The sequence below is a fragment of the Hippocampus bargibanti genome, linkage group LG08, assembly GCF_051943395.1.
Source record: "Hippocampus bargibanti isolate YZ-2025 linkage group LG08, ASM5194339v1, whole genome shotgun sequence".
NCBI lineage: Eukaryota > Metazoa > Chordata > Actinopteri > Syngnathiformes > Syngnathidae > Hippocampus > Hippocampus bargibanti.
In genome coordinates this window covers 6,441,520-6,466,498 of record NC_142741.1, presented here as the reverse complement: position 1 = coordinate 6,466,498, position 24,979 = coordinate 6,441,520, and the positions used below count along the sequence as shown (strand labels likewise).

General features: G+C 40.1%; 2 protein-coding genes across 2 annotated transcripts in view; one reads left to right on the top strand and one right to left on the bottom strand.

Annotated features, from left to right (window-relative positions):
- Positions 1-24,979, top strand: part of akap19 (A-kinase anchoring protein 19) — a 176,024-nt gene that overhangs the window by 100,791 nt on the left and 50,254 nt on the right. The gene's annotated exons all lie outside the window — the stretch shown is intronic.
- LOC148894445 (ubiquitin carboxyl-terminal hydrolase 37-like) lies at positions 338-24,882 on the bottom strand. Its single transcript, XM_089003227.1, has 23 exons — positions 24,665-24,882; positions 24,384-24,534; positions 24,184-24,275; positions 20,778-20,893; positions 20,621-20,698; positions 20,208-20,296; positions 19,955-20,051; positions 18,858-19,013; positions 17,568-17,699; positions 15,801-15,924; positions 15,486-15,718; positions 15,285-15,402; positions 14,407-14,486; positions 12,728-12,886; positions 8,727-8,780; positions 8,497-8,641; positions 8,196-8,418; positions 7,641-7,810; positions 7,472-7,532; positions 5,405-5,520; positions 5,240-5,309; positions 4,223-4,361; positions 338-1,203 (listed from the first exon to the last, which is right to left on the bottom strand). The coding sequence occupies exons 1-23, from the start codon at positions 24,836-24,838 to the stop codon at positions 1,116-1,118; spliced, it is 2,865 nt and encodes a 954-aa protein (XP_088859353.1). The 5' UTR covers positions 24,839-24,882; the 3' UTR covers positions 338-1,115.

The window sequence follows — 24,979 nt, the reverse complement described above, 5'->3', positions numbered from 1 at the left end:
GAACGTTCGTTTGGCAATTTGCATACTCTGCACTGCAGCCAATCAGAAGCCTGTTTCGTGCTTCGGACTATACCGTGACTGTAAAGTGTACTTGAGTTTTGAAAGGCGCTTACAAAGAGGAGTTCATGTGGCTTGTAGCGATTTGCTCGTAGCTTTTGCTTTATTGAATAAAGCAAACGTATGATTTGAGAAAAAAAAACACGTTTTTTTTCTTGAAGAAGTTGTCGGCCATCTGCCGAGACGTTTTGAAAATTGTACGCCTGATATAAACGTTGTACGCCCCGGGCCTCCAGGCAGACGTTATTTCAAACACTGATTAAACGCGTGAAAAAAAATATATGTCGGTGTTGGTTGGAATATTTTATTACCAAAGTCGGCTGTAAGAATTTTGAACAGGAAAACCGAACATGGTCGACTTCAGGGGGCGGGAAATGTGAGCTAATCTCTCTCAAAAAAAAAAAAAAAAAAAAAAATGGAGACCGATGAGAAGGTTTGAATTCATCCTAAAAGATTTAGCTTCCTCGGGGGTACTGTATCATTATCGGTGCAATAAATAGAAACAAAATCTGACTATAAACGAAAATTTCAACAAAAATATTGGGTGTACGGGAAAAAAAGTAAAGCTTATACATGACATCCATAAAATACTTCTCGGGGAGGCACATGATTGGAACGAAAGCGCTTTTTTAGGGGTGGGAACTATTCAGTAATATAGCGCAAACAGCAACTTGGGGAGACACTGAAAAAACCCACACAAAGCTTAAAGTGTGCCGAAAAGGATATTGCACCAAGTGTACCCGCTAAATACAGCAACCCGCTAACACTCGAAACATTAGCTTATCATCCAACATAGACATTTTTTTTGTATTTACCTTATAAAACAAACGAGAGGGTTGAGGAAGAAGACAAAATAGAGACACTTCATCAAGTGAAAACAACAAAACAGTTCATTGAACGAAGAACTGCAGACCCCACCCCCCCACAAAAACAAAACAAAACAAAAACAAACAAGGCAATGTCGTGTTTTTGTTTTGTCTTTTTTTTTGCGCGCAACAAACAAAAGTGGCCAAATGGGTAGAAGAGCAATTAGTTACGTTTCTGATGTTTCGTGTAGCTCAAAGGGGCTGCAGGACGTTTCTTCCAAAGTCGGAGGAGACGCTGCCGGGGGTCTTCTCTGTTTCGGACAGCTGCTCAAAGACGTCCCTGAGAACATACAAAAGGGTGGTTGCCACATATTGGATGGAAACAAATACAGTGATACCTCATGTTTACGAACTCCTTGGCTTACGAACTTTTTGGTTTACGTACGTTACATTTATGAAAATTTTACCTTGGCATATGAACTATTTTTCGCGATACACACAGAGCCCCACAATGAGCGATGTGTCGTTGTCGAACGAGTCCATTCTCCTAACAAGAAAATGGCAGCCGACTGTTTTTATCCTCTATTCCCCGCCCACAGTCTTCAGTTAAAGCCACGTGATTGGTCAAGAACACAGCAGTGGGAGGGGGGGGGGGGGGGGGGTTAAACCTTAAAGGACAACCGACGTCACTTTTTTGTTTCCTAACTGACATCAGAAAAATGTTTTATAGCATCTAAAATACCCAAAACACGCAGTATGATATTTTTAGTCAAATGCAAAACACCAATAAAAATGGCTTTAAGTGTCCAAAATCTGCAAAAAAATTGAGCTGCGAATTGGGCATTTTCAGAAAGTCCCGCCCCCAGTTCGTGACGTCACGCCAAGACGTCTTGCATTGCTGGAGAATCAAAACAATGGCTTCAGATTCGGAGAATATGATTTCTTGTTACACATCCAGTTATGAATATGATTGAAATAGTTCTGAAGAGGAAAGCATAAATGTTGAAATCGATTAAAAAATGTATTCCGTGTCATTTTGATGTCGAACCCAAAAAAGGCAGAACATGGCGACCGAGCTCCTGTGAGGAATGAATCAGCCCGTCACATGCTGATAAATTCCTTATATGGAGCTTGGTTGCCCTCTTCTGGCTCTTTTTGGTGCAACATGACGTTTTCAGACCAAACCAGCACAGCAAAATGCATTGACGTGATGGAAGGACTGCTACAATGTGTCCTTTTTTTTCGGTCAGGGGCGTTCCTTCAGTGACGTCACGGATGGACTCGTGACCAACTCAAAAACAAGACTTCCGGAATATTCAGCACGAGTCTTAAAACGTAAAATATAGCTATATGCGGTGGAATCTGAGTGAAATACGCTCAGTAGAAGTCATTTGATGCCATTTTACAAATTGTGGACACAACTTGGTTGTCGGTTGACCTTTAAAGAGACAGGCAGACGACTCGTTTCAAGTTTGATAGTTCAAAGGCAGAGTGTAGACTGGAAGGTTAAAATTCCCGTCAATCAGGCTCCACAAATAACCGGCACAAGCCATCTGTACACTTGATGCAAAAAGCTATTAGCCCAGCTAAACAGAACACAATTGATGAGGAACGAGGTAAAATTATTGCAGAGAAAGCACCTACAAGGGATCATTCCTCAAGATCAGGGGTCTCAAACTCAAAATGACCCGGGAGCCGCTGGAGGCAGAGTCTGGGTGAGGCTGGGCCGCATCAGGATTTCCACAAGAAAATCACAGATAAAACATTCCAACGTTCTCAAAATCTTTATTTTTAACACACAAAAAATGAATTAAATGAATAAATGGAAAAATGAATACAAATAAATTAACCAGTAATAAATACATACAATAATTATAAGGCAGATACAGACAACAGAAAAAAAACACAGGAAAACTAATTATTTTAATAAAGTTTCAAATGTCTGTATTCACAGTTCTTTAACCTTTAACTTTCTTAACATAAAGAAAATATTGAGCATGAACTAATATTGAACATGAACTGTCCTAAACATGGCTTCTCTTGCCTACTTGTTCAGCTCCACACACAAGTTTCATTCATATCAATCATGCGGGCCGCACTAACATTAATCTTTCATGTCAAGGCGGCAAAATATTCTTTCGGGAGCCGCAGTTGGCCCGCGGGCCACGAGTTTGAGACCCCTGCTCAAGATGGTGAAAGAAGGTTACGTTCCTCATCAAGTGTTTAATGCTGATGAAACCGGCCACTCCATTCCATCAAGCCATCAACGACCATCACAAAGCGTCTGTGTAAGCTCTCAGTCGTACAGGAGTGGTCCATCAATGAAAAGGTTTCTTCAGCCGTCATCTGTACTTCTTTGAAGGTGTCGGACGTTTCGCTTCTTATCCAAGAAGAGTTTGCTGACGAAGTTTCTTGGATAAGAAGAGAAACGTCCGACACCTTCAAAGAAGTACAGATGACGGCTGAAGAAACCTTTTTATTGATGGACCATCACACAGGTTAATAAAATGAATTCATTGGACAGTACAGTTTATTTCTTTAATTATAATACCATAGCAAATTTATTATACATAAAATAAGGTATATTTTATGTAGTTTTAAGGCTTACAAAAAATGTTTTATGGGGACCTGGGAACGGATTATTCTGATTTTAATGGTTTCCTATGGGAAATTAATTTTTGGGATACACACTTTTCGCCTTACACGCTGTCTGGGAACAAATTAAGTTCGTAAGCCAAGGTATCCCTCTACATTTTTTTAAAAGGAGCCCAACATAAGCAAAACTCCTATTTCATATTTTACCCCCTCCCCCCAATAGAAGATTGTCTCATCGCTGATTGAGACAGCAGGAACGGGGTTGAACTGCCATCTCACCCACAGCGATGAAGTCGATATCCTCTTGCGCGACAACTCGGCCGTGTCGACTGATACGACAGGGCAAGTGCTTTTGGAAGAGGATAAAATAATGAAGGGCACCTTTTTCATTCACGATTGAAAAAAAATACTATTGAGGAAAAAATATCTACAATAGTGAATTATATTTTTCAAATTCAATATACAGTAAAGTCTCGTTATATCGATATCGGATATATCGATAGTCCCGGTTATATCGATATTTTTTCGGACTCCCTTGAATATCGATATAACGAGACTTTACTATATATATATATATATATATATATATATATATATATATATATATATATATATATATATATATACACACACACACACACGCACAAATAAAAATCTGCGTACGTTAACGTTGTCGTTGAAAAATAAACTAATTCCCGAATGCCTTGAAAACCACTCGGAAGCAACACGCCATTGGCGGCGTTCAGATATGGCGAGTGACTCACTTGTGCATGTAGAAGAAGATGTAGCCGCTGCGGTCGCGCTCTCGCTGGACGGTGGCCTCCTGCGTACGCGACACATCGAGGTCGTTGTACGTCAGCCACGACTGTTTCTTCATGTCGTACACGTCGCTGATGTAGTGGCCTGAGGAGACCCAATTACGTCCGTTAAAGGACAACCGACATTTTTTTTGTTTCCTAACTAACATCAGAAAAACGTTTTATAACATCTAAAATACCCTAAACACGCAGGCTGACATTTTTAGTCAAATGGAAAACACCAATAAAAATGACTTAGTGTCCCAAAACTACTTCAAAATGACCTCAGAAAATTTCAGTTTCAGACAGTCCCACCCCCAGTTCGTGACGTCACGCCAGGACGTCTTGCATTGCTCCAGAATCAAAACAATGGCTTCAGATTCGGAGAAGATGCTTTCTTGTTGCTCATCCAGTTCTGAATATGATTCAAATAGTTCTGAAGAGGAAAGCATAAATGTTTGCAATTGATTAAAGAAGTCCTTCCGTGTCATTTTGAGGCATCTGGACTGTAATGTAGCGTCCCAGAAAATGCACAAAATGGTGCCGAAGCTCGGTTGGAAATGGGCTGATTTGTCTGCTGGGAATTTGTGTCAACTAGTATCAAATAGTAGTCTTGGTGCAACACACGATTCACCATCGCATTATTTATGTTTTCCTTCTAATTTCACCATCAACATGGATCAACACAAAGTTTTCAGACCAAACAAAGTACCCAAAATGCATTGTGTGTCGCTTTCTCGGTCAGGGGCGTTCCAGACGTGACGTCACGTCAGGAATAGTCACCAACTCAAAAACAAGACTTCCTGAATATCAGCGCGAGTCGTCAAACGTAAAATATAGCTATATGCCGTGGAATCTTTGTAAAATACGCTCAGTAGAAGAAGCCTGCGACACGACTGCTTTTCTTTGGTGTTCTCAAATTGGAACCAAATGGGAGCAGACATTCCAAAAGAACATTTGGGCAACGTCGACGGAGGTTCTCACCGGAGGACGAGCTGCTCCCGATGTGGCTGACGACGCTGATGAGCCGAAAGGAGTTAGCCAAGTCGCCGCACTGTGGAAGAGAATTGACGACGTCCTCGTCAGAAATCATCTTTTTTCGTGTTGTCGAGAAAATGAGAAAATCGTCGTTGGTCGATGAAAAGCTACCTCGGCATTCCTCTTGAGGTTCTCGGCTTCGGCTTCCGTGTATTCCATATCGAGCACGTCTTCATTGCCGGAATCGTCGTCCGAGCACACCAGCTCGGGTAAAGAATTATTGAACTCTGTCGGAGGGACGTCAAACAAGGATTATATACTGGAAAGTACAGTATTTAGCCAAGTGTCAAAAAAGATTTAAAAATACAAGTGGGCAGAAAATCACATGGCATTTGTTTCAAGCAACAACAACAAAAAAAGTCATGAAAGTAACGGCCAGTTCCAACCTTGCACGCTGAGCCTTTATAACAGGGGTCGGGAACCTATGGCTCGCGAGCCATATATGGCTCTTTTGACGATTGCATATGGCTCGCCGATAAAACAAAATACATATTGTCGTTTTTTTCGCCTTTCATTTCCCGTCGGGGCTGCAGTTGGCGGAAAGCGCAATTTAGATTGGATGACACTGACCTAGAATGGCCGAAAGCGCCATTTTGATTGGATGATAGTGGCCGTCATGTTGAAACAGGTAAACGGCCCTTTAAATGAGCCCAACTTGTGCACTTCAGCGTGAATGCACCAGAGCATTAGAGGAGAGAAAATGTTCTGATTCTAATTTGCAATGAAACAATTCCATCGATGAAACAGTCGAATGTCAGTGACATTTTAACAAGCCCCATGTTAACGTTAGCATCAACATACTTCTGCGAGAAGTAGATTGCAGATAGCAAGTGTGGAAGTTTATGAGCCTTGTGAAGGACCGGCAAATTGAATTCCATTCCGATCGTTTGCCTGGACGGAAAACCATTCATGTTAACGGTGAGTACTATCACAAAGTTATTTTAAATAATACGTTCTGATACTTTGTTGAAAAGTGTCCGCGCGTGCGTGTGTGTGCGCGCGCACGCGAGCGCTTATATGTGCGCGCGCGCGTGGCTCTCGCTGAAAAACATTTCTAAATATTTTATTGATATGGCTCTCTTAGTCAAAAAGGTTCCCGACCCCTGCTTTATAACATTCGGGTTTCAAAAGTAGAATTTAAAACGACTTGGGAGGAGTTGCAAGTTTTGTATTTAAATCACCAAATCATCACTTTTGCATGTTAGCTTTATGCTAACAGAGAATGGCAAATGTCAAAGACAGGCTAATGAATAGCATTTACCGTTGACTGCAAAATTGATGTCTGGGTAGCTAGACAGATGGACAGGTAGCTAGATAGATAGACAGGTAGCTAGCGAGACAGAAAGGTAGGTACAGAGACAGGGATCTAGAGAGACAGCTAGATCGCTAGACAGCGAGTTAGCTACAAAACGAGCTAGCTAGACAGGTAGCCAGAGAGAGAGGTAGCTAGCTAGCCAGAGAGAGAGGTAGCACAGGTATCTAGCGAGATAGAAAGGTAGGTAGAGAGACAGGGATCTAGAGAGACAGCTAGATCGCTAGACAGCGAGTTAGCTACAAAACGAGCTAGCTAGACAGGTAGCCAGAGAGAGAGGTAGCTAGCTGGCCAGAGAGAGAGGTAGCTAGCTAGCAAGACAGATTGGTAGCTAACTAGCCAGGCAGAGCGGTAGCTAGCTAGCCAGACAAAGCGGCAGCTAGCGAGCCAGACAGAGAGGCAGCTAGCTAGCCAGACAGGTAGCTTGATACGTAGCTAGCTTGCCAGACAGGTAGCTAGATACGTAGCTAGCTTGCCAGACAGGTAGCTAGATATGCAGCTAGCTAGCCAGACAGGTAGCTAGACACGTAGCTAGCCAGACAGGTAGCTAGCTAGACACGTAGCTAGCCAGACAGGTAGCTAGCTAGATACATAGCTAGCCACCCAGCTAGCTAGATACATAGCTAGCCACCCAGCTAGCTAGATACATAGCTAGCCATCTAGCTAGCTAGATACATAGCTAGCCATCTAGCTAGCTAGATACATAGCTATCTAGACAGCTAGCTAGACACATAGGTAGCTCGCTAGAGACATAGCTAGCTAGCTACAGATAGAAAATACAAGTGAGCAGAAAATCACATCTCATTTGTTTCAAGCAACAACAACAACAAAAAATAATCGTGAAAGTCACTAGCTAGCTAACCAACCTTGCAAGCTGAGCTCGGTGGCCCTCTTCAAATCATCGGCCTCCCTCATCTCTTGAGCTTCCTGAGAGCAAATGAAAAAAAATAACAAATCAACAGTCGACTTGCAAAAAATAAAAATAAAGAATAATAATTGAAAACGAATCGAATGAGCGATTTGAAAATGGCGTACATGCTCTTTGAGGCTTTGAGCCAGCGCTTGTTGCAACTCCTGATCTTCCCTCTCCTGATCCAAATTGTACTGCTGGACCCAATCCATTTCCCCCTGTTGACCCTGCGAGCTCCCCGGCGTTTGGTTCTCCTTGTTCTCGTCCATTGTCAAGTCCAACGAATCCAACACGTCTAAAGCAAAAAAAGTGAACGAGATGCAAATTGACCCAACAGCGGCATTTGAATCAGTGTCTGAAACTCATGATAAAAAGTTAGCGTACACCAGGGCAGACAACTCTGAAAAGTTGCCTGCCCCATTTTTCACAACTTGAAACACAAGACGATTAATCGCAAAAAAAAAAAAAAAAAAAAAACATTGTTACAAAGTATGAAGGATGTTTTTTTATGAAGGATGTACCTACCACAAATGCTCCCTTGTTTAATTTATACAGGTAGTTAGCTATGTATCTGGCTACCTGGCTAGCTAGCTACGTACGCATCCGGGAACACGTTATTTCAGACAGTTTGATTTTTTTTTTTTTTAATGGGTAACAACCCCCGTCCGTCACACACATACCGGCGGCGGTCTGTTTGGTGTCCGTTTCCATCAGCTGTGTGTGATAGGCCAGTTCCTGAGCATCCGTGTCTCCGAAGCCCGTGTCCGGACTGCTCGTCGACTGGTCATCCAAAGCCGACGGGGCGCTCAGAGCGGCTTCCTGGCGACTGAACTCCAGCACCGCCTCGAACATGTCATCATCGTTAATCTCGCTCAAGTCTGCCGGATCCACGGAAACTCCCCGCTGAGAACGACAACTCCATTAGGGGTGGAGGAGAAGAAAAAGGAGAAAAAGACCCCCTCAATCCGGGAAAAATGTTACCTCTTGGGGTCGCTCATCATCTTCCAGCAAACCGCCGCTGATTCGTCGTTTGCTACTGCTAATTTTTCTGATGAGTTCTTCTTCACTGTCCGAATCCACGAGCGCTGACGTGTTGCTGGAATTGGCAATTTTCCCGCCTGCCTTCCTGTAACACACGACCATCGCGTTCGGATTGAATTTCACATACAAGGAAAGAGAGAAGAAAAAGTTGACGTTCAATTGGAATTTACCTGAGAGCTGCCGTGGACGCGTTGAGTGCCTGCGGGGTTTTGTGTACTCGCAACCTTTAAAAACAGAGAAAAAGAGGGGGTCACAGGTTTGGGTGATTTTCCTCCAAAATAGGAAGCACAGTAATACCTCATCTTACGAACTTAATTGATTCCCAGAAAGTGTGTGTAAGGCGAAAATTTCATCTGCCAAACATTTATTTCCCATAAGAAACCATTAAAATGAGAATAATCTGTTCCCAGGTCCCCATAAAGCCAAATCCGGCCCGCCACATCATTTTTTCCGGCCCGCGAAAGCAAATCAAACTTGTTAAATTCCATGATGATTGCTAAAATCTGAGCCAAAATTTCATATTTTTGGATGTCAACCACAATAAAAGTCATTATTCTTGACTTCAGATTTGAAAACGAGTTATTCATTAATTTGCTGTGTGCTCTATATGTAATATTTGAAGGGATTTAAACATTCTAATGGGTTCCCCAAATTCATAACGGCCCTCGAGAGGAAACCATAACTACATTGTGGCCCGCGGCAAAAAATGACTTTGACACCCCTGCCATAAAGCATAATTTTCTACTAATTAAGCCTTAAAAACGACACAAAACATACCTTCTTTTATGTTTAATAAACGTGGTATTGTATTGGAATTAAAGAAATAAACTGTACTGTATAATCAAGTCGTTTTATTGACCTGTGTGATGGTCGATGTAGTTGCCTCTGAAAGGACAACCGACGCCTCCGGACAAGTTGTGTCCATAATTTGTAAAATCACTTCAAATGACTTCTACTGAGCGTATTTTACAAAGATTCCACGGCATATAGCTATATTTTACGTTTTAAGACTCACGCTGAATATTCAGGAAGTCTTGTTTTCCAGTTGATGACGGTGCCTGACGTGACTGGAACGCCCCTGACCGAGAAAGCGACACACTATGAATTTTGGGTACTTTGTTTGGTCTGAAAACTTCGTGTTGATCCATGTTGATGGCGAAATTAGAAGGAAAACGCATAAATCACGCGATGGTGAATCGTGTGTTGCACCAAGACTACTATGTGATACTAGTTGACACAAATTCCCAGCAGACAAATCAGCCCATTTCCAACGGAGCTTGGGCGCCATCTTGCGCATTTTCTGGGACGCTACATTGGAGTCCTGACGGCTCGAATTGATACGGGGGGACTTCTTTAATCGATTGAAAACATTTATACTTTCCTATTCAGAACTATTTGAATCATATTCATAACTGGATGTGAAACAAGAAAACATCTCCAAATCTGAAGCCATTGTTTTGATTCTAGAGCAAGCCAACACGTCCTGGCGTGACGTCACGAACAAGGGGGCGGGACCTTCTGAAACTTGCCATCCCGAGGTCATTTTGAAGTAGTTTTGGGACACTTTAACTCATTTTTATTGCTGTTTTGCATTTGAATAAAAATGTCAGCCTGCGTGTTTTGGGTATTTTAGATGCTATAAAACATTTTTCTGATGTCAGCTAGGAAACAAAAAAATGGTGTCGGTTGTCCTTTAATGACATCCGAGTGAAGTCGCCGTGCTTTCTCAGCGATACCCTCACTCACACTGTCCCCAGCGAGCTGCTTTTCGTTAATCCAAATCCACAGAACTTTTTCAACCTCTTCTATTGCCTGAGATCGTTGTTTAGACAACACAGAAACACCCATAGCCACACGTAGCAATGGTCAACTTAGCATAGTAGTACTGGGACGCTAAGTCACACCTCGTTCGTGTTTTTCGATGATCTTCTTCTGCTCGACCGTAATTTTGTTTTGTGTCCTCTTCGGCGTCACACTAGCCTGTGGTGGGGTCTTTTTCGGTCCCATAAAAGCAAAAGTACTCCACTTGATAGCAAACTATGTCTGCACTCTAAGTGGGTGTGGAAAACTAGCCTTCGTGACTTGTGATTTGGTGTTCATCTGCCGAAAACTAGTTTGTATGCCAAGATTATATTCTTGTGAATTTTATGTTCGTAAGGCAAAAAGTTTGTGAGCTAAATAAAGCGTCCGTAAGACGAGGTATCACTGTATTTTTTTCAGGACTCTGGAGATCTTACGTTTGTGAACTGGAGCCGAGAGTGATGGGGGGCCGCGTGGAGTCAGTGCAATGCGATAGTAGCGTCAGGTAGCGAGGTATCACCACCTGCTGGCCCAGCTTGCTGTTCAGAGACAGCTGGGCGTTGAAACTGTATCTTTTCAGGTGGAGGATGAGAACTCTGGAAGGGAAAAAGAGAATAATTATTACCGGCAAAAAAAAATATATATATATATATATATATATATATATATATATATATATATATATATATATATATATATATATATATATATATATATATATATATATATATATATATTTCTCCTTGCGTTCATAGAAATAGTATCGTAATAAGCGGTACTATCGATATAACCGATATCGATATAACGAGACTTTACTGTATATATATTACCATATTTTCCGGCGTATAAGGCGCACCCAAAAGCCTTGATGTTCTTGATTTCTACCATAGAAGTAGTGTGCAGTCCATGCTGGCACATATAAAAATGGCGTTTGATTTCAATAATCTTTTAAAATGACTTTGCAAGATATTTTTCTCAATTTCGTCATCATTTTCCATTTTTGCGATCATGATTAGAAATGGAAAATGTGCTGTTTTTTGCTTGTTTTTGTATTTCAAGAAAAACATTTGTTTCTTGCAGAAAATGTTAATATTCCATTACAACCTTGAAGGAACATTAATGTTTTAAAGAAGGAAGAATGGTCATCTCTGAAAATTATATTTATTATTGTATACAGTGATACCTCGTTTTACGAACACTTAGCTTACAAACTTTTCGGTTTACAAACATTACATTTATGAAAATTTTACCTTGGCATACGAACTATATTTCGGGATACACATGCAGCGCCATAATGTGTGATGTGTCGTGATGCAAAAAGCTATCAACCCAGCTAAACAGAACACAATTGATTGAGGAACATAATTGATGAGGAACTAGATAAAATTATCGCAGAGAAAGCACCTACAAGGGATCATTCCTCAAGATGGTGAAAGAAGGCTATGTTCCTCAACAAGTGTTTAATGCTGTCCATTCCATCAAGCCATCAGACCATCACAAAGGTAAATAAAACGACTTTATTATACAGTACAGTACAGTTTATTTCTTTAATTATAACATCATAGCACATTTATTATACATAAAATAAGGTATATTTGTGTAGTTTTAAGGCTTAGAAAATTAGAAAGTAGAAAATTATGTTTTATGGGGACCTGGGAACGGATAATTATCATTTTAATGGTTTCCTATGGGAAATTAATTTTTGGGATACACACTTTTCGCCTTACACACTGTCTGGGAACCAATTAAGTTTGTAAGCCAATGTATCACTGTAGTTAATAAATACTAATAAAACCCTGGACTATTTTGGACCTCATAAAAATTGAGGAAATACCACACATTCTGCGATTTCTATTTTGGTGTTTGACATTTAAAAAAAGGAAAATGATGGTGAAACCTGACTATTTTGTTGACATTCCATTGTCCAATGGATGCATAACATAACCTTGGCCTCTCATTATAATGTGGTGTGCCCTATATATGGAAAACCTTTTTGAAACATGTCATTCATTGACGGTGCGCCTTATAGTTCAGTGCGCCTTATACATGCAAAAAGTTTGAAAACACACCATTCATTGGGGGTGCGCCTTATTCACCTGAAAATACGGTAATCATAACGACTTTAGCTTTGACTCGTGTGTTAAAGCAAAAGTACTCCACTTGATAGCAAACTATGTCTGCACTCTAAGTGGGTGTGGAAAACTAGCCTTCGTGGCTTGTGATTTGGTGTTCATCCGCCGAAAACTAGTTTGTATGTCAAGATTATATTCTTGTGAATTTTATGTTCGTAAGGCAAAAAGTTTGTGAGCTAAATAAAGCGTCCGTAAGACGAGGTATCACTGTATTTTTTTCAGGACTCTGGAGATCTTACGTTTGTGAACTGGAGCCGAGAGTGATGGGGGGCCGCGTGGAGTCAGTGCAATGCGATAGTAGCGTCAGGTAGCGAGGTATCACCACCTGCTGGCCCAGCTTGCTGTTCAGAGACAGCTGGGCGTTGAAACTGTATCTTTTCAGGTGGAGGATGAGAACTCTGGAAGGGAAAAAGAGAATAATTATTACCGGAAAAAAAAAATAAATATATATATATATATATATATATATATATATATATAAATATATATATATATATATATATATATATTTCTCCTTGCGTTCATAGAAATAGTATCGTAATAAGCGGTACTATCGATATAACCGATATCGATATAACAAGACTTTACTGTATATATATTACCATATTTTCCGGCGTATAAGGCGCACCCAAAAGCCTTGACTTTCTTGATTTCTACCATAGAAGTAGTGTGCAGTCCATGCTGGCACATATAAAAATGGCGTTTGATTTCAATAATTTTTAAAATGACTTTGCAAGATTTTTTTCTCAATTTCGTCATCATTTTCCATTTTTGCGATCATGATTGGAAATGGAAAATGTGCTGTTTTTTGCTTGTTTTTGTATTTCAAGAAAAACATTTGTTTCTTGCAGAAAATGTTAATATTCCATTACAACCTTGAAGGAACATTAATGTTTTAAAGAAGGAAGAATGGTCATCTCTGAAAATTATATTTATTATTGTATACAGTGATACCTCGTTTTACGAACACTTAGCTTACAAACTTTTCGGTTTACAAACATTACATTTATGAAAATTTTACCTTGGCATACGAACTATATTTCGGGATACACATGCAGCGCCATAATGTGTGATGTGTCGTGATGCAAAAAGCTATCAACCCAGCTAAACAGAACACAATTGATTGAGGAACATAATTGATGAGGAACTAGATAAAATTATCGCAGAGAAAGCACCTACAAGGGATCATTCCTCAAGATGGTGAAAGAAGGCTATGTTCCTCAACAAGTGTTTAATGCTGTCCATTCCATCAAGCCATCAACGACCATCACAAAGGTAAATAAAACGACTTTATTATACAGTACAGTACAGTTTATTTCTTTAATTATAACATCATAGCACATTTATTATACATAAAATAAGGTATATTTGTGTAGTTTTAAGGCTTAGAAAATTACAAAGTAGAAAATTATGTTTTATGGGGACCTGGGAACGGATAATTATCATTTTAATGGTTTCCTATGGGAAATTAATTTTTGGGATACACACTTTTCGCCTTACACACTGTCTGGGAACCAATTAAGTTTGTAAGCCAATGTATCACTGTAGTTAATAAATACTAATAAAACCCTGGACTATTTTGGACCTCATAAAAATTGAGGAAATACCACACATTCTGCGATTTCTATTTTGGTGTTTGACATTTAAAAAAAGGAAAATGATGGTGAAACCTGACTATTTTGTTGACATTCCATTGTCCAATGGATGCATAACATAACCTTGGCCTCTCATTATAATGTGGTGTGCCCTATATATGGAAAACCTTTTTGAAACATGTCATTCATTGACGGTGCGCCTTATAGTTCAGTGCGCCTTATACATGCAAAAAGTTTGAAAACACACCATTCATTGGGGGTGCGCCTTATCCACCGGAAAATACGGTAATCATAACGACTTCAGCTTTGACTTGTGTGTTTACCTGGGTAATTTGCTGAACTTGTGGGTAACCGTGGCTGCTTTTCCGTTGCATTTCTCGCACGAGTATTCAATTTCCTCCAACTGCAGGAGGAAAACATTCCTTTAGAACACTCGGGTTTCAAAATAAGAATTTAAAACAACTTTTCAGGAGTTGCAAGTTTTGTCCTTAAACCACCAAATCTTCCCTTTCGCGTGTTAGCTTTATGCTAACAGAGAATGGCAAATGTCAGACTGTCTATGACATAGACAGTCTAATGAACAGCATTTACCGCTGACTGCAAAATGGAGGGATAGGTCACTAGATACATAGCTAGATATCCACCTAGCTTGATAGCTAGGTAGCTAATTAGCTATCTAGATAGCTAATTAGTTAAATAGCCAGCTAGATCGCTAATTAGCTAGATGCTAGCTAGATAGCTAATAAGGTCAATAATTATCTAGATAGCTAGGTAGCAGTATACCTAGCAAGCAAACTAGATAGGCAGCTAGCTAGCTCACGAGCTAGGTAGCTAGTTAGCTAACTAGATAAGTAGCTAGCTAGCTAACTAGATAGGTAGCTAGATTGGTAGCAGATCCATAGCTGGCTATATAACAATGTATCTAGGTAGCTAGATAGCAAGCTCGGTAGCTAAATACATAGCTAGCTAGATCACTAGATAGCTAAATACATAGATAGAAAGCTAACTAGCTAGATCGCTAGCTAGACAGCCAGCAAGATAGCTCGATAATCCAATTAAATAACATTAATAATACATTTAATTTCTCAGCACCTTTCCAAACTCTCAAGGACACTTTAGTTGACAGTCACGGGACTTTTTTGGTGTGGGTGAGCAGCGGCAGCCATTCACGCCAGCATTCAATATGTCAATGTTGACTCACCCTGAAAAATAAGTCCAGGGAATCTTGGATTGATCGAAGTGGGAGGGTCTTCTTTCTGCGAGGTAGGTCGATGGACAGGTCATTAAACTGTTCGCGCTTGGTCACCACTTCGGCGCAACTGCAAAAAAAAAAATGTTTTTTTTTCCCCTAGAATTTTTCTGTTTTAACCCAGAAAGAAATGGGGGAAGCAGGGGTCCTCACCATTTGCATGTGATGGTATGCTGCACCTCAAACTCCATGTTAACAGCCACGGGGCAGGTGTAGATGCGAGAAGGGTCGGCTTCTTCGCCGGGATCCGTCTTAGACATCGGTGACTGTGCCGTGGCTGCGTGGCTACCCTCGCACGTTGACGCCTCGCCGGTCCAGCTTTTGTTCATTTTCTCCACGTCATCTTTCAGCTGGTCCAGACACTGGCTGAGGAACTCGTGCGCGTCCTGGTGACGGAAATGACATCACGGTGAAACGACGACGGGAAATAATTTATTTCAGATTTATTTCGCAGTGTCTTCATCTTACATTCTCCATATTTCCAGAGAAACGCTCGGCAGTCGACGAGATGGCACTTTTGACTTTTCTCAGCAGGTCCTTTTGCGTTTCCGGGCAGCCCACGTCCTTCTTGGCCAGAAGATGAGCAAAACGCCTGGACACACCCATATGGACAAATCACAGATGTGGTCGTCGGAGAAAAAAAACAACTGTTTTTGACTTCAAGATGGCGCCGCGAGAGTGGCTGTCTTTACAGCAGCTCCTTTATTTTGTTTTTTTTTTATGCTTAGAAATGTGTGAGACAAATAAAGGCTCATCTTATCTAATCAAAATCTGGATTTAATCGTGGCATTTGACATTAAAGTGCTAATATTCCAAGAGTAATTATTTAATTACAATTTTAATTGGGAAAACTGTGTATTTGGAGGAAGATTAAAGCCCAAATATTATCACGCAAAGTTATAATATAAATTTTATACAATAGATAGAAAAACAAATATTTTTTTAAAAATAAAAAGCGGAACATTTTCAAGATATATCTATAACATTCAGGGAATTTCAGGAAAAAAATGTTTTTAATATATAAGATACATACATAATAAAAAAGTATGTAGAATATAAATATTATATATAATATCCTGAAAAAATTGCCATTTATTGAATGAATAAAATGACCCTACCAAGTACATAATTAACTATATTCTTATAATAATAATAAATAAATAAATAAATAAATAATAATAATAATAAGAGAGACCTCAACTTACAAACACCTTAACTTACAAACTTTTCGTCTTACAAACGTCAAATTCCTGAAAATTAAACCTTATAATAAGCACTATTTTCATAATACACACCCGCCACGGCTGGCGGAGTGATCTTCGGCGGAAGCACACGACCGAACAGCACCAGAGGTTAAGTTACCAACAGTCCTTATGGAAGGTGACTCTCCTTCCATAAGCCATCAACGACCACCAAAAAGGTAAATAAAACGTTATTTTACAGCACAGTTTATTTATTTAATTACAGTCCTCATGTAATGTGCCTCTCTTTCCAAACAGCAATTCCCTTTGACCCCCAACACCATCAATGACCATCACAAATGTAAATAAAGTGACTTTATGATACAATGCAGTGTATTTCTTTCATTACAATACAATAGCACATTTATTATACTTAGAATAAGTTATGATGTGTGTAGTTATTTTATAAAGTATATTTTATGGAAACCCGGGAAAGGATTATTCCCATTTTAATGTTTTCCTATGGGATTTTTTTTTTGAGATACACATTTTTCGCCTTACACACTGTCTGGGAACCAATTAAGTTCGTAAGTTGAGGTCTCACTGTACATTTAATTTACAAGCGCCTTTCAAATCACCCAAGGACACTTTACAATTAAAAGAACAACACCATAACAATAAAACCATAAATAAAATGATAAATAATAAAAGAGATGATTAAATTAAATGGTGAATGCAATTTTATTTCTCTTATTTTATTTCTTGCATAAAGTCATGATATTAAAATAGTTTTCATGATAAAAATATACTGTAGTGTCCTTGAGTGCCCACGAAATGTATTATTATTATTATTATTATTATTATTATTATTATTATTATTATTAAATCCACTCTGGTGAATTAGCAAGAAAATACAACCAACCATATTTGTGCAAAACCTGAAACTTCCGATAAACTACAACTTTAGCTCATATATATTTTTTAAAACAAATCTACATGTTCATTAGCATATGACTTTGATCAAGACAATAATCTGGAACTTTACAGTAAATACCTGAGCAGCGCATTGACGGGCACTTTCTTCCAACGGATGCTCTGCCTCAGCATGTCATTCGAGAAGGACGGGAGACTGAAGAGCGACTGCAGAATGGCGTTCATGTAGCAGGTGTTGCCCAAATTGGAAAACCTGCCAAAGAATTTTGCACACCAGGCCAGCGGCATCAGAAAAAAAAACCACATACAGTGGTGATACCTTGGTTTACAAACCCCTTGGCTTATGAACTTTTCGGTTTTACAAACGTTACATCTATGAAGAATTTACCTTGGCATCCGAACTATTTTTCGGGATACCCACGGAGCGCCACAATGAGTAATGTGTCCTTGGCGAATGAGGCCGTTCTCCGAACAAGAACATAGCAGCCGACTGTTTTTGTCCTCTATTCCCCGCCCCCAGTCTTCAGTTAAAGCCACGTGATTGGTCAAGAACGCAGCAATAAGGGGTGGAGGGGGGTGGGGGGTTACAAACAGAGAGCGAGTGAGGCCGTTCTCCAAAAAATAAAATGACACCCGACTTTTTTTGGTCCTCTATTCCCCGCCCCCAGTGTTCGGTTAAAGCCACGTGATTGGTCAAGAATGCAGCAGCGAGAGGGGGGTAAACATTAAAGAGACAGGCAGATGACAGAGTGATAAAATGGATAGAAAACAGTGGAATTTGGACACGTTTCAACAAAAAAAACAGTATAAACTGCAAAAGTTAAAATATCCCATCAATCAGGCTCCACAAATAACCCGCACAAGCCATCTGTACACTTAATGCATAAAGCTATCAACTCAGCTAAACAGAACATAATTGATGAGGAACTAGATACAATTATCGCAGAGAAAGCACCTACAAGGGATCATTCCTCAAGATGGTGAAAGTAGAAGGCTACGTTCCTCATCAAGTGTTTAATGCTGATGAAACTGGCCACTCCATTCCATCGAGCCATCAACGACCATCACAAAGGTCAATAAAATAACTTTATTATATAGTAGTTTATTTCTTTAATTATAATACTATATAAGATCACATTTATTATACATAAAATAAGGTGTATTTTGTGTAGTTTCAAGGCTTAGAAAACTACAAAGTAGAAAATTACGTTTTATGGGGACCTGAGAACGGATTATTATCATTTTAATGGTTTCCTATGGGACATTAATTTTTGGGATACACACTTTTCGCCTTACACACTGTCTGGGAACCAATTAAGTTCGCAAGCCAAGGTATCACTGTAGTTGGCCAATCAAGATGATGATACTGGGCAACGGCGGCCTTCCGACGGACAAAAAACTCCGGGCTTACCCTTGCAAGGGAGGCTGCGACGGCGACGCTGCGGCGGGCCGCTGTTTGTTCCAACCGCCGTAATCCACGGAGGGCCGGACTTTCTTGGAAGGAGTCGAGTGATTGGGCAGCAGGAGGCTGCGCTTCGCCGTGGGCGTCACCGATGTACTCGATGGCCTAAGACATGGGGAGTGAAAGTCATTTTTTTTGCTGTGAGCCACATTGTCGTTACGGTTTAATCAATTACTAGTTTTCAAATCTGACGTCAAAAATAATTATTATAGTGGTTGACATGGGACAATGTGAAATTTGGTTAGGGACTTTAGGAAGTACAGTAAAGTCTCGTTATATCGATATCGGTTATATCGATAGTACCGCTTATTATGATACTATTTCTATGAACGCAAGGAGAAAATTACATGCATTACAAATTACATTATATCGATATTTTTTCGGACTCCCGAGAATATCGATATAACGAGACTTTACTGTATTCTGAAATTTCACAAGCTATATTTGGTTTCGCGGGCCGAATACAATGTTGTGGCGGGCCAAATTTGGCCCCTGGGCCTTGACTTTGACACCTGCGATGTAAGGGGTTAGCCAGCGAGCTAGAAAGAGAGCTACTTAGCTAACTAGCTAGCTGGCTCGCTAGATAGCCCGATCTCTAGCTCGCTCGATAGATGAGGATGGCACTTGACATGCTTGATTTGGCTTCGCGGGCCGAATAAAATGATGTGGCGGGCCAGATTTGGCCCCCGGGCCTTGACTTTGACACCTGTAATCTAAGATATTAACCAGCGAGATAGAAAGAGAGCTAATGGCTGCCGCTGCTCACCCGCACAAAAAGTTATGACTGTAAAGCATCCTTGAGAGTTTTGAAAGACACTTATAAATGAAATGTATTATTATTATTAATACTTAGCTAACTAGTTAGCTAGCTCGCTCGATCGCAAGCTACCTCGATCGCTAGCTAGCTCGACCGCTAGCTACCTTGATAGATGAGCATGGAATTTCACAAGTTTGATTTGCTTTCGCGGCCGAATAAAATGACGTGGCAAGCCACATTTGGCCCCCAGGGCCTTGACTTGGACACCTGCGCTATATACAGAACTGACCTTTCTGAAAAAGAGTGGCTCTGGTTGTAATCCTTGGTAACGGATCGACTGCCGTAGAATGAAGTTGGCTGGAGGGGGGTCGTTGAACCCAGGGGGGCTGAGTGAGACAAAGACAATAAATAAAGAAATAAAATAAATAGATAAATAAATTAATGAATTAAAGATGCTGAAACATGTGTACATGCAATGACATAGCAAGATATCGCACCACACTGGCAACATTAAATCACAGTGACACCGCTGGAGGTTTTACCTAAACTTCGGTTGTCCTCTGCCTGCTTGAGTTTATCCTTGCAGCTGAGTAAAAACTTCCTGGATGGCTCCAAAGTGGCTTTGTTGTTACTTTGAAGAAAGATAAATCAATCAATCAATAAAAATGTTTAATTGTTTTTGTTTTTTTTAATGTTCAAAGCTTATATTCTGCAATTGCGCCATCAATAACATCATTTTTTTAATAATAATAATTTCGAAGCGCCTTTCAAAACTCAGATAGATAGAAAGCTAGCTAGCTAATTGATAGCTAATAGATAGCTACAAAGCATTCAGTCATTACCGACGATGCAGATGTTTTTACACAAATCCCAACAGGTCATTGTGACCCGTAACATAAATATCGTGTATCCAGTGCACTGCGGCTCAGTTCAAGTGCGACTGACTGACTTCTACCTGGACGAATCATTTTCTTTGGGGTAATCCTCAGTCAAGTCATTTTCAGAGGTGAGGAGCCGCTTTCTCTTTTCACTCCTGGAAAGAGAAAGGTTAAAAAAAAGATTAAAAATGCATATTTTCCCGCTTATTCCAAGTCCAACAAAAGCAATCGAACCGGTTCTCGGAAAGTCCGCTTCGAGCAGGCGTGGAGGAGGCTCTGCTGGGGCTGCCTAGCGGTTTCCGCGGTGTCGAGTCCTCTCGTCCCTCGGCACTTTGGCGTCTTGTTGCCGCCTGCAAGAGGTTCGAAGTTTGAATACTAAGATGAAACCATCGGGTTTACATTGTGGGTCAATATGACCCCTCTTAAAGGATAACCGACATCTCTTTTTTGTTTCCTAACTGACATCAGAAAAACGTTTATAGCATCTAAAATACCCAAAACAGTATGACAAGCATTATGATATTTTAGTCAAATGCAAAACACCAATAAAAATGATTTAAAGTGTCCAAAAACTACTTCAAATTGAACCCGGAAGTGGCCAGTTTCAGAAGGTCCCGCCCCCTTGTTCGTGGTGTCACCCCAAGACGTCTTGCCTTGCTGGAGAATCAAAACAATGGCTTCAGATTCATAAAATATGCTTTCTTGTTACTCATCCAGTTATGAATATGATTCAAATAGTCTGAAGAGGAAAAGATACATGTTTGCAATCAATTAAATAATTTATTCCAGTCATTTTGATGCACCTGGAGAGAAATGTAGTGACAAACTCTTTAGTTCGTAGTTGTCTCCTGGGACGTTTTCAACATCAAATACACTGTAGAAGCCTTGGCGCAACACACAACGATTCACCATTGCGTTATTTATGTGTTTTCCTTGTAATCAACACGAATCAACACGAAGTATTCAGACCAAACAAACTACCGCAAAATGCATTGAGGTGATGCAAGGTATGTCCTCTCTCGGTGAGGGGCGTTCCTTCAGTGACGTAGGGTGAGGACTCGTCACCAACTCAAAAACAAGATTTCCGGAATATTCAGTGCGAGTCTTAAAATGTAAAATATAGCTATATGCGGTGGAATCTTTATAAAATACGCTCAGTAGAAGTCATTTGAAGCGATTTTACAAATTCTGAACACAACTTGTCCGGAGACGTCGGTTGTCCTTTAAAGCTCCAGTTGCAATTGAGTTGTGCCACAGAGTTTGACCGACAGCGACACTGCAAAGCTTTTTTAAAATCAGAATCATCTTTATTGGCAAGTATGGAGAACACACAAGGAATTTGTTTCCGGTAGAATGAGGGATCAAGCTAAATTACTGGATTTCAAAATGTCAAAAGTGACTGCTCAAAAAGCCGGGGTTAGTAATGTATCTTTAAAAAACTGATTGTTGTTTTGATCTGAATCTTGATCTTGCAATATTTACATCAAATATTCATTCATCCAAGCATCTTTGTTTGGCTACCTACCTAGCTATCTATTAGATATCTAGCTAGCTATCTGTTAACTAGCTATTGGCAAGCTATCTATTCGCTAGCTATTCGCTCGCTAATAGCTATCTATTTGCGAGCTATTAGCTATCTATTCTTTAGCTCGCTTTCTATCTATTTGAGTTATTCCGGGTTGAGTGAACGCTGTCGCGCGAGGCTTGTCTTGTGACTGTAAAGTAACCTTGAGAGTTTTGAAAGGCGCTTATGAATGAAATGTATAATTATTATTATCATAATAAAAGTAAAAAGCGTGTGTGCTCAGAAACACCCGCTACCAGAAAAGTATTGTGGGTAATAATAGACCAGTGGTTCTTGACCTGTGGGGAAGTCCCCACTAGTGGGGAATCGCGGGTTGGCCAAGTGGGGAATGACGGGTCATTTCTTCAGTTGAACCAAATATTGACGCCCTAGTAGCTAATAAACAAGCATAAAATTCTCATTAAAACTGTATTTTTGACTTAGTGTTGTCATGGGGAACCGGGAGTTGTTCCATTGGAAAGTGGGGAATTGAGGAAAAAAAGGTTAAGAGCCGCTGCAATAGACCCTGTTCTAAATACAGTGATACCTCATCTTACGAACGCTCTAGCTCACGAACTTTTCACCTTCAAACATTAAATTTGCGAAAATATAATCTAGGCATATGAACTAGGTTTCGGCAAACGAACCAAACCACACGGTGGCTGGCGGTCTAGTTTTCGGCGGATGAACACCAAACCATATGGTCGAACAGCGCCACGGTGGCTGGCGGACTCGTTTCCCACACCCACTTTCTTTGAGTGCAGATGTGGTTTGTTATTGAGTGGGGTACTTTTGCTATTATGAGACCGAAAAAGACCCCAACAGAGGCTAGTGTTAAGCCGAAGAAGACACAAAAGAAAATGACGGTCAAGCAGAAGGAGATCATCGAAAAACACCAACGAGGTGTTACCTAGCGTCACAGTACCAGTATGCTAAGTATGCCATTGCCACGTGTGGCTAAGGGTGTTTCTTTGTTGTCTAAGCAACGGTCTCAGGCAATAGAAAAGGTTGAAAAACTTCTGTTGATTTGGATGAATGAAAAGCAGCTAGCAGGGGACAGTGAGTGAGGGTATTATCGCCGAGAAAGCACAGCAACGTCACTCGGATATCATCAACAGGCAACTACATCAACAACCATCACAAAGGTCAATAAAAAACTTGATTATACAGTAGTTTATTTAATTACAATACAATAGCACATTTATTATACATAAAATAAGGTATATTTAGTGTAGTTTTCGGGCTTATTTAGTAGAAAATTATGTTTTATGGGGACCTGGGAACAGATTATTCTCATTTTAATGGTTTCTTATGGCAAATAAATGTTCAGCAGACAAACTTTTCACCTTACACACACTTTCTGGGAACCAATTAAGTTCGTGAGCTGAGGTATCACTGTATATATATATATATATATATATATATATATATATATATATATATATATATATATATATCAGCCCAGACAAATCAGCCCATTTCCAACGGAGCTTGGGCGCCATCTTGTGCATTTTCTGGGACGTTACATTGCAGTCCAGACGCCTCAAAATGACACGGAAGGACTCGTTTAATCGATTGCATATATATATATATATATATATATATATATATATATATATATATATATATATATATATATATATATATATATATATATATATATATATATATACACATACACACACACACATTCCTGTTCCAATGGTTTTGTGAGGTCCGGATAACTCCAGATATGGAGTGAGGACCACCGTTGCTGATAAGTTTAGAGAAGAATTATTACAGTTTATTTCTTTAAGTACAATACAATAGCGCATTTATTATACGTAAAATGTATATTTTGTGTAGTTTTAAGGCTTATTTAGTAGAAAATGATATTTTATGGGGACCTGGGAAAGGATTATTCTCATTTTTAATGGTTTCTTATGGGAAATTAACATTTGGAAGACACACTTTTTGCATTACACACACTGTCTGGGAACCAATTAAGTTCGTAAGCTGAGGTATCACTGTACTTGGCCAATCAAGATGATTTGGATCCTGAACAGATGCTCACACAATTTTTGATCTCGCGCTCACCTGTCGTTCCCCGGGGGAACCGATTTCATTCTTCAAAGAGCGGCGTGTCGGCAGACTGAAGTTTACACTTCCGTGGGATGACTTTAAAACGGCTAAGCAAGGACAGAAGAATCTTCTCAGGTTTCCGTTTTCATTCCAATAACAGCTTTTTGAAGATGTTCAGATCATTGGGGGGAGGGGAAAAAAGGAGGTTGGATTACTTGTCTTTCCTTGCATCAGCTTCTCCAGATAGTCGTTGGTCTTCCGGGCCAAAGTGGAAGACATCTGGGCCAGACGGATAACGCGGTTGTCTTTCAAAATCAGCGTGATTTTGTTCACAGCGAGGGAAACTTTCTTCACATTCTGATTGAGCTGTGGATATAAAAATGAACCATCAGCTCATCTTGTTCGCACAGCAATTTACTAAAAACAAAGCAAAAAAAAAAAAAAAAAAAAAAAAAAAAAAATCACCGCGATGAGAAAAAAGACGTTTCGATATTACCTGGAAAGTTTTGCCCGCCCCGCCGGAGTTGAATTTCAGGCAGAGGCTGACTTTGGTGTCCTTTTCCAGTATCTCAAAAGTTCCTTCCTTCCATCGCGAGATGCTGACATCGGGGCCAGTGTAGCGCATATTCACAGCGCCGCCGCTCGACACTTGGGGCACAAGGCTGGCCATGGCTTAATGATCCCGTTGATGCACTTTGGAGGTTTTGGATCAATCAAAACATATTGGGGGGGGGGGGCAAAACAGCTGTTCACATACCTTTAAAGGATAACCGACATCATCGGACAAGTTCTGTCCATAATTTGTAAAATC